The sequence below is a fragment of the Rhagoletis zephyria genome, unplaced genomic scaffold (genome assembly GCF_001687245.7).
Source record: "Rhagoletis zephyria isolate East Lansing unplaced genomic scaffold, Rhagoletis_zephyria_1.1 Rzeph_scaffold_14976, whole genome shotgun sequence".
In the NCBI taxonomy this organism is placed as follows: domain Eukaryota; kingdom Metazoa; phylum Arthropoda; class Insecta; order Diptera; family Tephritidae; genus Rhagoletis; species Rhagoletis zephyria.
The window spans coordinates 1-13,592 of record NW_016172043.1 but is presented as its reverse complement, the minus strand read 5'-3'; the positions used below and the strand labels follow the sequence as shown (position 1 = coordinate 13,592).

The following is a 13,592-nucleotide window of genomic DNA, read 5'->3' as shown; positions in this document are numbered from 1 at the left end:
TTAACAACAAAATGCCTAGAAAAAGCGCTTGCATTACCACGTTTAACAGACTAACCCAATATTCACGCCGGCAATTTACTTTCAAAAACATCTCATGCATATATAACTTGTATGCGACCAACCGAAATTGAACGGCGTGCGTAAAAAGCTAACTCTATTTCCAATTTTTGTTCTGCGTGACATTTTGATTTGACGTTTCGCTCAGTGAAATCATATGCAAATGCACGTAGGCCAATTTCGGGGGACGCAGAAAAAAAACTTATACGGCGTGCGTTTATATTAGGTTAGGCTGTAACAGCAATTTTCTGTAAACCTAGTTAGAACTGTTATTTGTAAAAACTTACAATTTAATTATAAATTTTTAGCGAAAAACGATAAACAGAATGAGTTAAAGTCAGCATACAAATCGAGTTTATTTTATACATTAGTACGTGCATATACATATATGTAAGTAATACACTGTAAAGTAATACAATTAAATCATATACTACTTCACAATATCTTTTAGATAATAAAAAAACTTCACTTTTTTATATAACTACACAATAACATACATTTTAAAGTATACTAGCGTATACATATACATATGTACATATCGCCGATTTCTTTGCAAAACCGCCCATCGCCATGCATCGGCCAATGGCAAAAGCGCCTATCTTACGGCACTCAAACGGGGCGCGAAAAAACTGGGATTTTTTTTTAACGGCGTTCATTTAACTGTCATTTTACCAACTTTTTGAATAACGTTTTTACGATTTTAATGCATAAAGTTCGGTGCGTGGAGTTCAGGTTTACCAAGTCTCATTTGTGCGATTTACATCCATAGCTAAATAAAAGCGTTGTGCGTAGCGTTTTCTGACACCTAGCGTTAACGCCAAAGTGTTACACCTAAACAAAAGCGGCAACTCTACGTGAAATGTAGAAACAGCAACAGTGGATTACGAAAAAAACAGTTTCGCCATATCCTACAGCGAATTGCACTTTCCAATGCTTTGTCAAAATCGGATCTTCCGACCACCCATCGTTTCCGCCACGTTATTTTGGTATGCTTCATACAAATTGTATAGGCATGAGCAATTTTTGACATCTAGACAATGCTGATGCTTTTATATAGGTGTATGCATATCAGGCGGTTTTGCAACTGGTCGATGGGCGGTTTTACAAAGGCATCGGCGATACATTTTTTAGTAATAAGNAATACTTTCAAAGTGCATACATAATTACAACTACATAATTAATAATTTCATCATCGTGTACTAACTACTCATACATATTTTTAATAATTTTATTTATTATTTTCCAGGTGTAATTTTTCACATATTTATGCATGCCGTATGTATGTATGTATGTATGAATGTAGGTGTATCAGTCTAGTAGTCAAAAAGTGTTTAGCATATGGACTTGCTTGGCGGGTTCAATAACCGCGCAACCGTGGGAGAGACGACTGCATCTGAAAAGAGAAATAAAAAATTAAAACTAAATGAAGTAACTGCATGCAAGTTGATTGGACAACAAATGATTTTTGCGCAAATAGCAATTAAATTACAATTTTTTCTTTTAAATAATTATATACATACAAATTTCATCAAGGTATCTCATGGTTATGCAAAAATTTCATGAAAGCTTATTTGCCTACCACACGCGAATTTCCATAGTTGAGACCACCAGCTTGCAGCAACGACCGCCGAGAGGTTCGCCATTCATTTCCGCATGTTGGTTTTTCTTGTTGAAGATATGATGATGATATATGTACATATTCTAAAGGGGACTAGCAAGACTGACTGGCTGCTGCCAAAAAGTTTATGCAATTTCAAGTCAAGCCAATTATTTTTAAGAGTAAATGAGAGCTGCGCATGCGGATCAGCTTTTGCGATTTTTTGCTGCCTTTCTAAAACATCAGCCCCCATACATGTGGACACACTGAGCTGCACTTTGTTCATTGCTTATTTTTTATTTATTAATATTTCCTTTTTTCTCTGTTTAATTTCACTAAAGTTGGTCACTTGCTTGGACGCGCGGGCGCTCGCGCGCACTCGCTCTTCAGTCGAACTTCATTTTGTATTCATTTTTAATTAGTCTAATATGTTTTACAGTTAAATATGCTCCAATTACTCAATGCATACATTATTAATATTCGCAAAAGGAAAAAGAACGATGTGGAATCAACATCTTTAGCAGCTGCTTGCACGCTTTTGCTATGCTTCACGAGTCTGCATACATATGCTACGTTTGTATACCTAAATACGGGTACATATTTTAAATAAATCATGCGCCTCCATGTAAACTCACATGCACAGTTTTATTGGCTTGCCCACCAACCAACAAACAAACATCCAAGTAACTGATTCTGATATTTTATCCCTCTTCGTCTTTACCGACTCCATAGCTCTTCGTGTTCGTGCGCACCACAGCTCATCCACATGTAATCCTCTCATCTTCCCTCCATTCGCCCAGTGCCGGCTGTTGTCACGCAAATCACAATATGCCGCACTTCTTCAGCACAATTTTGCGTTTTCGCGCCGCCGCTGAGCTCTTTTTAGCCGCGCGCAACACAATTGTGCCACTATTGTTTTTCGTGAAAGTCGGACTAAAGGCACTGATTGTAGGCTGATGACCGCTGGAACCGCCATTCAAGCCGCCGCCACCACCACCACCACCACCACCATTGCCACCTGCATGCGCATTCGCCTGTTCGCTGCTTTCATTTAGCATCAGCTGATGACATTTTGTGGCCAAGTATCGGAAAACGGATGCCACATTCACATCTTCCTTAACGGAGGTGCGTATGAGTCGACAATTTAATTGACGCGCCAGTGTTTCCACCTCGTCTGCGCTCACTACCGATTGTTCGATAAGATCGATTTTATTCTGTACGATCACCGTTGGTATCTCATTGCATTCGTTTTCCACTTTGCGCTTCCAGTCTCGGATCGCCTCGAAAGATGCGCGATCTGTCGTGCTAAAGGTTAGTACACACGCCTGCGCGCCGCGATAATAGGCTTTGGTTATGGCGTCAAACTCTTCCTGGCCGGCAGTGTCCCACAACATGATGCGCACATCCTCGCCGTCGATTTCGATTTGTCGCTCCAGAAAATCGACGCCAATCGTCTTTTTGTAATCCTTGGTGAAGATGCCTTTGCAGTAGCGCTGGATCATCGAAGACTTGCCTACACCGCCATTGCCTACAATCACCACTTTAATGGCGATTTCGATGTCGTCCTCGCGCATTATGTCATAGGCGTTCGAGGGAGCCGTTGTTGTAGATTTTACTAAACCGAATAAAAAAAATTTGCTTGCCGCTTGCCGCTCGCTGGCAAACTTCACGCTGCAGCTATGTAAGTGAAAGACAGTGAAAAGTTGTCTCGCGGTGCTTCAGCGCATCGCTATTGCGAATGAGTAATTAATTTTACGAGTGAATGGATGGGTTATTTGCCTTTTGTAATTAACAACAATAGGTAACATTTAGCATTCAGGTTGGAGCGCTGACTTCGACTATGCAAATAAGAAGCGATTTGAAACGGTTATTTTTAGTGGCGTTCGTTTTAATTGTTTTCGGCTGTTGCTGAACATTCGGTAATACCTGTGAAATATAACACAATTTTTAATAACGCATATTTATAAGTTTTAAAACATTTACTAAAAACACTTATTTGTTAAAATTTCGTTTTAGTTAGCATCTTTGGTTTCATCAATGCTGTAGTAATAATTTATCATGTTGGTAACCGTTATTTTTTCCTTAATTCCATATAAATTTTTATAGCTTGTGGGCCAATATTTTTCATTCACTTTCTATTAAATGATTTCTCTGCACTTTCAACCTCGAGCAACAGCAACAACAACTAAGCAAATGCTTGCATGGAACTACATACATATATATGTATGTAAATCGAAAAATAATTAACCAATAAACTAAACAACTTGACTACCAACACGCAATGCCACTAAAGTTGTAAATCATCATCATCATCCACTGCAGCAGCAGCAGATGCAGCAAAAGTTTCCAACAGCACAGCGGTAAGCTGTAAGTCAACTTATCAGTTTCGCTTACTTGCTGAAAGTCTTCAAGCTCTGAATGCACATAATCACAATAATTAATGTTCAATAGACTACATTGCTAATGCCATTGGCCAACCGAGTTGGCGGTGGCGGTGCGGGCAACGAATTTTTCGATTACGATTTGGCAGCTACGCTCATGCAACCGGCGACAACCGGTTGGAGGTTGGTGTTTACAAGCGTTCAAGTTATGCGTTGCCGCAAGAAAAACGTAGCNATATTTGCCTTTTGTAATTAACAACAATAGGTAACATTTAGCATTCAGGTTGGAGCGCTGAGTTCGACTATGCAAATAACAAGCGATTTGAAACGGTTATTTCTAGTGGCGTTCGTTTTAATTGTTTTCGGCTGTTGCTGAACATTCGATAATACCTGTGAAATATAACACAATTTTTAATAACGCATATTTATAAGTTTTAAAACATTTACTAAAATCACTTATTTGTTAAAACTTCGTTTTAGTGCAGTGTTTTTGTTTCATCAACGCTGTAGTAATAATTTATCATGTTGGTAACCGTTATTTTTTCCTTAATTCCATACAAATTTGTATAGCTTGTGGGCCAATATTTTCCATTCACTTTCTATTAAATGATTTCTCTGCACTTTCAACCTCGAGCAACAGCAACAACAACTAAGCAAATGCTTGCATGGAACTACATACATACATACATATGCATGTAAATAGAAAAATAATTAACCAATAAACTAAACAACTTGACTACCAACACGCAATGCCACTAAAGTTGTAAATCATCATCATCACCATCCACTGCAGCAGCAGCAGATGCAGCAAAAGTTTCCAACAGCACAGCGGTAAGCTGTAAGTCAACTTATCATTAATGTTCAATAGACTACATTGCTAATGCATTGGCTAACCGAGTTGGCGGTGGCGGTGCGGGCAACGAATTTTCGATTACGATTTGGCAGCTACGCTCATGCAACCGGCGACAACCGGTTGGAGCTTGGTGTTTACAAGCGTTCAAGTTATGCGTTGCCGCAAGAAAAACGTAGCGTTATACCCAATGCATTAATGCAGTTGGGCAAGGGGGTAATCTGAAACACTATCTGCTCGTGAATGTTCCTCGCCGATAGACTTACGTCCCGACTCCCGAGCCAGATGTGAAAATATCCCAACCGGAGGATCTGCTCATTGGAGCCTCTTAATCTATGCGTACGATAAAGATACCAGACGTACTCCTTTGGAAAGTATCTTACTACATTTTTTACTTTTTTTTTACTTGATTTGTTCAAATAAACTAAGGTGAAAGGTATGAAATTTTAAGAAAAAGCAAAAAGCTTATGCTGGATTTTCACTAGGCGTTAAATGGCAAAAATGACAAAGTCGGGCATTAAAAAATATTCGTGTCATTATTTTAAAAACATAGTCATTAAATTCATTTCCACATGGCATTTTTTTAAATGGCATGCATTTTTTGTCATTTCAATGCCTAGTGGAAATTCGGCATTAGTTTTTATACATACGGCTCAATGTCTCACACTTCATACAAAGTTTAGAAAAATTCAATCACTTTTCATTAATATTTTGAAATTTTTAATATTAGAACATTCTTGGATATGCACTTTTATGGCTCATAAAACAAAGTGCAAGTCAGTGAAAGAAAAAAATATTAAAAATCAAAGCAGTTGAAACTTGCAATTTATTGTATTAAAATTTTATGAGTTATAAAACTGTATCTTGCTTTCTTTGAGTTTTAGACAAAGCGATGTTTGGCGGTTCGATGTACTAGAGATGTCAGTTTATACAAAACAAAAACATCGATATTTTCGATGCATCGATGTTTTTTCGACATCCCTAGTTTAGCCGGCCCCACCAACTTCGTCATAGAGAAAATCAACTGTATTAAGTTTCGGAATGCTGTTTTTGTTATGCTTGATGTTCATAGCCAAGTTAGAAAGTTGAAAACTTTAGTGTGAACAAGTTCAGCTAGAATTCTATTGTCCTTTATTGCTTAACAAACAAGTCTCGGCTACTCTCACGTAAGAGTATTCCAGTGATTCAATAACGAACTATACATCTATGTACATTAGGGTGGTCCAAAAACAGTAAAGTCGGAATTGTAACGCGTCACCGCCTAGGATTGTTCTATATCGAAAAAGTATACCCCAATTTTTTTATTTTGAAATCAAAAAATATTAAGAGGTCGCTCAAAGTGCACAAAGTTTTTTCATGTATTTTTATATTTCTTTTATTTTTATATTTTTATATGGGAAAGAAACAACTTTTCGTAGAAATGGTATAGAATTCTTGAAAATCAATATTTTTCGATCGGAAAACTCTGGTTCTCTTAAAGCGACTTTCAATAATAATACCCAATTGTTTATTCAATCATTTTTTAATACGAACGATTTTTTAGTGTTCCGCCCATTGCAGTTTTCGGGGGTTTCATGGGTTTTTGGCGGACCTATAAATTATAGTTGCGATGAAAAAATGGTTAAATAAACAATTGAGTATTATTATTGGGAATCTCCGATGGAAAAACATTGATTTTTTAAGAATTATATACCGTTTCTACGAATAGTTGTTTTTTCCCCATATAAAAGACATGGAAAACTTAGGGCGCTTTGAGCGACCTCTAAATATTTTTTGATTTGAAAAAAATAGGGTGAGAGCATAAAAATTCCGACTTTACTTTATCCACATGCATTTTTGGACCACCCTAATGTACCTACACATATCGAGATAAGTATACTCGTACGTATTCACAAGTATTTACATACATATATGTACATATGTATTTAAAAAAGTATCTAGTTCTAAATTTAGATTGACCTTTTTTTTTTTTGCTAAATTATTGCCAGTTAGATAGCATCAGTTGCAAATGGTGCGCATGCGCATTCATTTCCGTATTATACCTGTCACATGTATTGTTGTAGGTGATGTACATACATATGTACTTAAAAAGCGGGGCTATGCAAGACATGGAACACTTAATTAAGAAGGTGCACAATTAATTGAGCCACACAGATGGGCGTGTGGATGGAAACAAAACGTAGATATTCGCACTTACACACAAAGGGTACGTTTGTATGCGGGTATACCTACATATTAAAAAATGTTTGTCGCCAACTTAAAACAATTATGTATAAAACATATTTAATTAAACATTACAAAACATATTCAATGAAGATTTCCCCTCACACAACCCTCATAGCATGAATGCCATTCAATTTTATGGAAATACCAAACGTTTGCGCTATCTGAGGAATGTTTGCGAAGGCATTTTTCTTACATGGCTCTTCATTCATTATTTACTATTTCTGTATTTTAATTAAGGCTTAAGCTTAAGTAATTTTCGCATTTTTGTTGGTATTAACGTTCCTGACGTTGACTTGTTGACTTAGTGTTTGACATGCGCCGCTTCGCACGAGCTACACACACAGGCGCGTCTACGCAAGTATTTTTGGAACCTGTTTGTTCCTACGAGCCCCGAAATGATGATTTTTTAATGGTGATTTCGTTTCTACCAAAAAATGTTGCCTTTTGAATGCTCTTTTCGTGTATGCAATTCTAAATTAAAGCTAAAGGGTGAGAAAATTGTGTGTTCGTTTCTTAAAATGTCACACTCTGGTAAGGCAACATTCTATGCCCAGTGGTTGTTTAAAACGACAATAGCCCTGTTCGCGTACGCACTGTCCAGTAAAAGCCAGTACTTACTTTACTGGATAGCGTTTTCGTACGCAAAAACTTGAAAGAAACTAGCAAAAGAGGGGAAGTTGAGAGAGTAAAAATGACAGCTGAACTCGCAAGTTTTTTTTTTTTACTGGATAAATTTTCACTACTAACTACATATTTGCTAGTAAGAAAAACAGCTGATGGCATGATGCTTAATGCAATTCACATTACCAAAAGAATTGCTTGTGGTGCTTTTAGAGTTGAAATTGACAAAATAAACCCATTTAAATATATAATAAGATGTGAAATACTATTTTTCTTTGAAAATTGCATCGGAAAATAACAAATTAATCAGCTGGTCATAAAACTTGCAACTTCTTGCTGGTTTTGCATTTTCGTACTTTTTTGCACTTTTCTCTCATTGCGAGTAAATATTGGCTTACTCTCCGAAATTTTGCTACTGACAAGTTACTGGATATTTTTTGCTGGAGAATACGAAAACACAACTAATACTATTATTAAGGCAAAGACATGCCTTTTTGCAAGGTTAAGTGTAACATCAAACACATTTTGCACCGGGGAAGGACAACATTTTTTGGAAGAAACTAGATCACTATAAGTTTACTTTACTTTTAATTGTACCGATTAATTTTTCAACAACTAAAACTTAAAAAAAGCGTTGTAAAATGTAGAAATCGTCAGCTAGAAAATCTTTCAAAAACAAAATTGTTTGAAAATGTCTTCAAAATTAAAAAAAAAAAAACAACAAAGGAACCCCTCGATTTTAATAGATATTTTTGAAGACGGCTTTAAATGGCCCTGAATTGTGTCAAAATATTTTGTTGAAAGTCATTAAATGTTACTTTTTGTGACTAACCGACTTTTTTTTTGCATTGAAGCTACCAAGCGCGCATTTTTAAATAACAAAAAATGCGTAGATATTTAAAGCGCAGCCCTAGTGGAAAACCCACGCAAAAATTTAAAAAAAAAAATTAATTTTTATTCAAATGCCAGTGAAAATACAGATTATTGTTTTGGGTTTCTATTAAATAAAATTTAAAAAAATCCTGTTTTGTTGCCTCTCTTCATCTTCAATGCATGTATGTATGTAAAATGTACTTTAAGCAGGTTTCATTGGCTTCAGTAGTTGTTACATATGTGTATACATACATATGTATGTATGTAAGTTTGTATGTATATTTGAGAACATGGTTGCAGCGTGTGCCTCGGGCAATTTTATGAATTTTTTCTTCATTCTTGTTTTCGATAGCTTCTATTTTTCTTATTCCTCTTGGGTGTTATTATATGTATGTATTTCTTTTCCATATTTAATCTTTTATTGCCTAGTTGTTTGCTACCTTTTTGCTGAATATATGATCATTTCTTTTCTTCTTCTTTGTGCCTTGGTGCTTTACACTTGTCTGATCGCATTCTACGAGTATTTTATTTTATTTTTTTTTTGTGGTAGCCACCGCTATCTTTTTAGATGTAGTGACTTTTATAATATTTTCTCCTATTTCTATTATGCACATATCCATTTGTTGGGGCCATTTTATTGTGGTTTTCATAATTGTTATTGTTGTTATTGTCATACGTAGTAGGTTTTACTGACCCATTCCACACTCGCCAATACCATTGGGCAGCTACATAATTAAGGTCGTCACATCACAGCACACTTAGAAAGAGGCTAAGCAGATTGGCCCGATTGTTGCGTTCGTTTACTGACTCTGAGGCAGAGTAATATCCGACTATGTGCTTCTAAAACTCGTTAATTAATGGTGAATATTCTAATCAGGCCATTCATATATTAATAAAAGCATAAGTACGTATGTGTGTAGTTACATAAACCTTTTTCGACTATGCTTTATTTAAAAAAAAAATTTATTTTTAATAACGACTTTAAAGAAACGGAAGCACATTCTCCTACATAAATATGTACATACAATAGCCGGAATGTGTTATATATTTAATTTATTAACGAAGTTCTTAGATTCCAGTGCCCGTCAATACTCTTAATAACAAAAATCATACAAATCCAGGTTTAAAACTTTGTTCAAAATTTAAACAAATTCCCCATACTTCCATCAAAATTTCACTCTTCCTATTCAGAATTTTTAGAAAATTTTGGGGTAGGGTTTTTGCAAATTTGATATTTTGCATTTTTTTTATTGACGGTGTTCCATATAAAAGAAAAAATGCGATAATTTTTTAATTCGTTTTGATGGAAATTTTATGAATTCATTTTAAGTTTTGCGCAAAATTTTTAACTTAACGAAAAGTTTTATTGGGCTTGAGGCCATTTTTAATGAAAGTTTTTGTGGAAAAACCCAATATAATAGAAATTATAGCTGCTATTTCGAATCAGCGACATCAGCTTACATCAGCTAGTGAGTGGTATACCCACTGAGCCTATGTAAACTGCTACCCTATAGTCAACTATTTACCCATGATACAAAAAAGAAGGTAGTTTCGCTTTGATATCTTTTTTTACAGAAACTGTGCTTATGACATTTATACTTCTCGTAAATTGCTCAAGTAGCACAGCCATCTGAATAAATTATTGTTTTGGAAATTTTAATATTTTTTAAAGGAATTTTTTATGCATTAAAAATAATAACACACAAGGTAAATTTATTTCATAATATTAGCACAGTTGTTAATAAGTGTGTATTGATTTAAAATACCTTAAATTACCTTACCGCAAAAAATGTGGCATTATCAGCAACGTTACATGAAATATTATTATATCTGGTACTTTATAAAATTTAGATATTAGGATTTTGCTTCGATTTGGATCCTATTTAGTGGAAATATGACAAAGGTGTGGTAGCTTACGGCCAACTTATTTGTGATAACGCATGATGTATGTAGTCATAAAGAGGGAGGTAAAAAAGTGTCATAATTCTTGGAGCTCCTTGTTATATAGTTTCTCTACTGTTGGTCGTGCCGCGTATCGCTCAGATGAGGCTCAAAATTTTCTGCCGAAGTTATTGGAACAAATAAACAGCACTTGTTTATTGTCTTTTGTTTTTTTTTTTTTATTTAGACATAAATCTTTTGAAAATATTTTTTTAAGTAAAATACACTTTTTAATTTCTTCAAAGAATACGGTAGCTTCAATTTAAGAGAAAATGTCAAAGGCGCAATTTACGTCAAATGGGAGCAATTTCGAATAAGAAGAAGTGAAACTACCTTTAAATATTTGCACAGTATAATATTTGTATCATGTATTTACCAAACAAATTTATACAAGACACATGTACAGTGAAACCTCGATGTAACGAAGTAAAATGAGTTGGACAAATGCTTCGTTATATCTCTAGTTTCGTTATAGTTATAGAATACCAAAACCTCGATTCAACGAAAAATGCAAATTGTTAAAAAAATCGTAAGTATAGCTTTTTTAACGCACTCTAATCATGAAAATATTCTGAATTCATTTTGTAGAGGGTTTTGAGTCGAGACTTCGTTATATAGAGGGTTTTGCTAGCGGGACTTTAACCGTAAACATGTACATATATGTATTCGATATACATATCTATGGAGTATTTTTGTGTCGAAAATTTCGCAAAAACGAGGTTTTTTTCAGGAGACTCCGTTAACATTTTGTTGTATTTAGTTATCAAGGTATCACTGCACTTACATACATACATAATTTCACATTTTTATATTAGCTTCGAAATAGTCAATTGAGGACACTATGTACTGTCTCTTCATCTATTATCAAGCCTCTGCTTGATATCATTAATGGTCGAAATTTTCTCTTAAGTCGCTCGTCTTTCTCCAGGTTATAGAAAATTGCCTCTCTGGCGACATTCATAGAATTTCTCGGCTAATAAGTAGTCGGCAAAAATATCACCAACATTGTCAGCTTGGAGACCAGGCAATCTGATGCTACTTTTACAAAAATCAAGTAGAAGCCTGGATGCGTTTGATCTGTTCCCATGACAAAAGGGGATACGTAACCGGAAACCCCCAGATTTATATCTGCCCAAGGACTGTTACAACAAAAAATTTTTGATCAGATATGAGGAGACTAGGGCATTAGAAAAAAAGATTCGTGAACTGTACGCATACATATATAGGTACGGTGACCAGATTTCTGTGGGCCAAAATTGGGACACTTCTACAGCATCGAATCCGAACATACAATTTGGTTTTTAAAATAAAAAGACATAACATCTTTTAATATAGTTTTATTTAAGATAAAACAAAGTGAAAAAAACTTGAAAAGTGATTTCAAAAATGTATACACACAATAAAGATATTTTGGTTAGTTTTAGCTTCTTTTCTATGTTTAAAAATTGTTTATGACCTTTTTATTAAAATATAGCTTACAAATATCTACAAAAAAAACTGTAAATCAAGATTTTAAACTTTGTAGAACATTTACAAAAATTCTACGAGCAAATGTTAATCAAAATCTTAAACTTTGTAATCAGATTTTTTTTTTAGATTTTTTTGGGCATTCAGTTTTGTAGCCCATTAAATTTTAGTATAACAGTGTGTCATTTCAAGTAGTTTGGAAATACCGTTGATTTTTGGCAATTTTTTGTTCGCGCATTTTCTTCCATAAAAAGTATGCCCGACATTTTTTTTATGGGGAAAATGGGCAACACCTTCCTGGAAGGTCCTTCCACAAAAAATTTACCAAATTGACACTTCTTTTTACTAGAATTGAGTTGGCTACAAAACTGCATACTCAGAAAGTTTCTTAATAAAAATCTCAAAACTTTGCTTTAACTTGTCGAATTTTGCTAATTTCTGTACAAAGTTTGATTTAAATGGTTTTTATTATATAACGACACTTTCATAAAAAATAATAAACATTAAATAATTAACAAATTATGACAGCAATAAAGCGAGAGTACCAGTTTGACAGAATAAAACATAACCAAAGTTCATAGAAAATAAGGATGCTGGCTATGTTTGTGGCTTCCCTATATTCAATGTTCTTTGTGAAAGNTTAACAAATAAAACACTGAAAATCGGGACTTAATCGGTACAAATATAAATAAACGGGACACTTAATATTCAGCGGGAATGGTCACCGTACGCATAGGTGAATCACTCCAAAGAAGATGTAATGTCATCGATATTTTAAAAATCAAGTCATACGTTCACATGGACTATCCATGGGTTGACAAGGAAAGTCGAGACGTGTAAATACAATAGAAGAACCGAGTTCCGAACGGACTAACTGTATTTGATTCAAAATTGTTGGCGAAACTTCGCACAGAAGAAGGTAACTGAAAAAGTTTACTGCTCTTGATCACATATTAAAATAAGAAAAAGAACAAGAAACTATCGACGCAGCCAAATCTAGCGAAAACTGCCTGCTTGTATTTTTTGTTGTTCCAATCCATTATTTTCGCTTGGTTGCTTCCTCTGCCAACGGTACTCAATGAATTATTTCTCTAAGCTAAGTTTGGTTGCTACTCATTTGGCAGTAGATCGGGTTGCTTTGGCTTTTCACCATACACCAAAAATTTGCAGATCCCAAGAAAATTATCTGCCTTTATTACACGTCGTTGTTTCTTTAGCTGTTATTATACATACATACATACATATGTACATATAACTTGACTTTAACTGCAGTACCATGGTACGATTTCATTAGCGCAAACGACGACGACTACTGCTGCTGCTAATACCCCCGCACGGCAACCAGCCAACCATTCAGCCAACTCACAACCACCGACAAATACTCGTTGTAGCTGCCATGGCGGTATGGCTTAGGCCAGCCAACACCTGTTCTAAATCGTTCCTCGATGACGCTACAAGGCTGCAGCTTATGATGAACAACAAAGTATTTTAATAATTTTTTCATTATAGAAGCTATTGAGAGTTGCAAACATGGCCGGCTGTTGCATGCAATGCAATATTTGATTACAGTTGATTACTA

The 13,592-nt window shown here is 35.1% G+C and overlaps 1 protein-coding gene across 3 annotated transcripts; it reads right to left on the bottom strand.

Moving 5' to 3' along the window:
• Positions 1–739: 739 nt before the first annotated feature.
• On the bottom strand, positions 740–4,883 carry Rab23 (RAS oncogene family member Rab23). Of its 3 annotated transcripts, XM_017635112.1 has the most exons (4): positions 4,483–4,883; positions 2,290–3,580; positions 1,637–2,237; positions 740–1,450 (listed from the first exon to the last, which is right to left on the bottom strand). In XM_017635112.1, the coding sequence occupies exon 2, from the start codon at positions 3,226–3,228 to the stop codon at positions 2,476–2,478; it is 753 nt and encodes a 250-aa protein (XP_017490601.1). In that variant the 5' UTR covers positions 3,229–3,580; positions 4,483–4,883; the 3' UTR covers positions 740–1,450; positions 1,637–2,237; positions 2,290–2,475. The 3 variants fall into 3 exon arrangements, with proteins under 3 accessions (XP_017490601.1, XP_017490599.1, XP_017490600.1); XM_017635110.1 differs by having other exon boundaries at positions 1,637–3,580; XM_017635111.1 differs by lacking the exon at positions 4,483–4,883 and adding an exon at positions 4,049–4,231 and having other exon boundaries at positions 1,637–3,580.
• Positions 4,884–13,592: the final 8,709 nt, after the last annotated feature.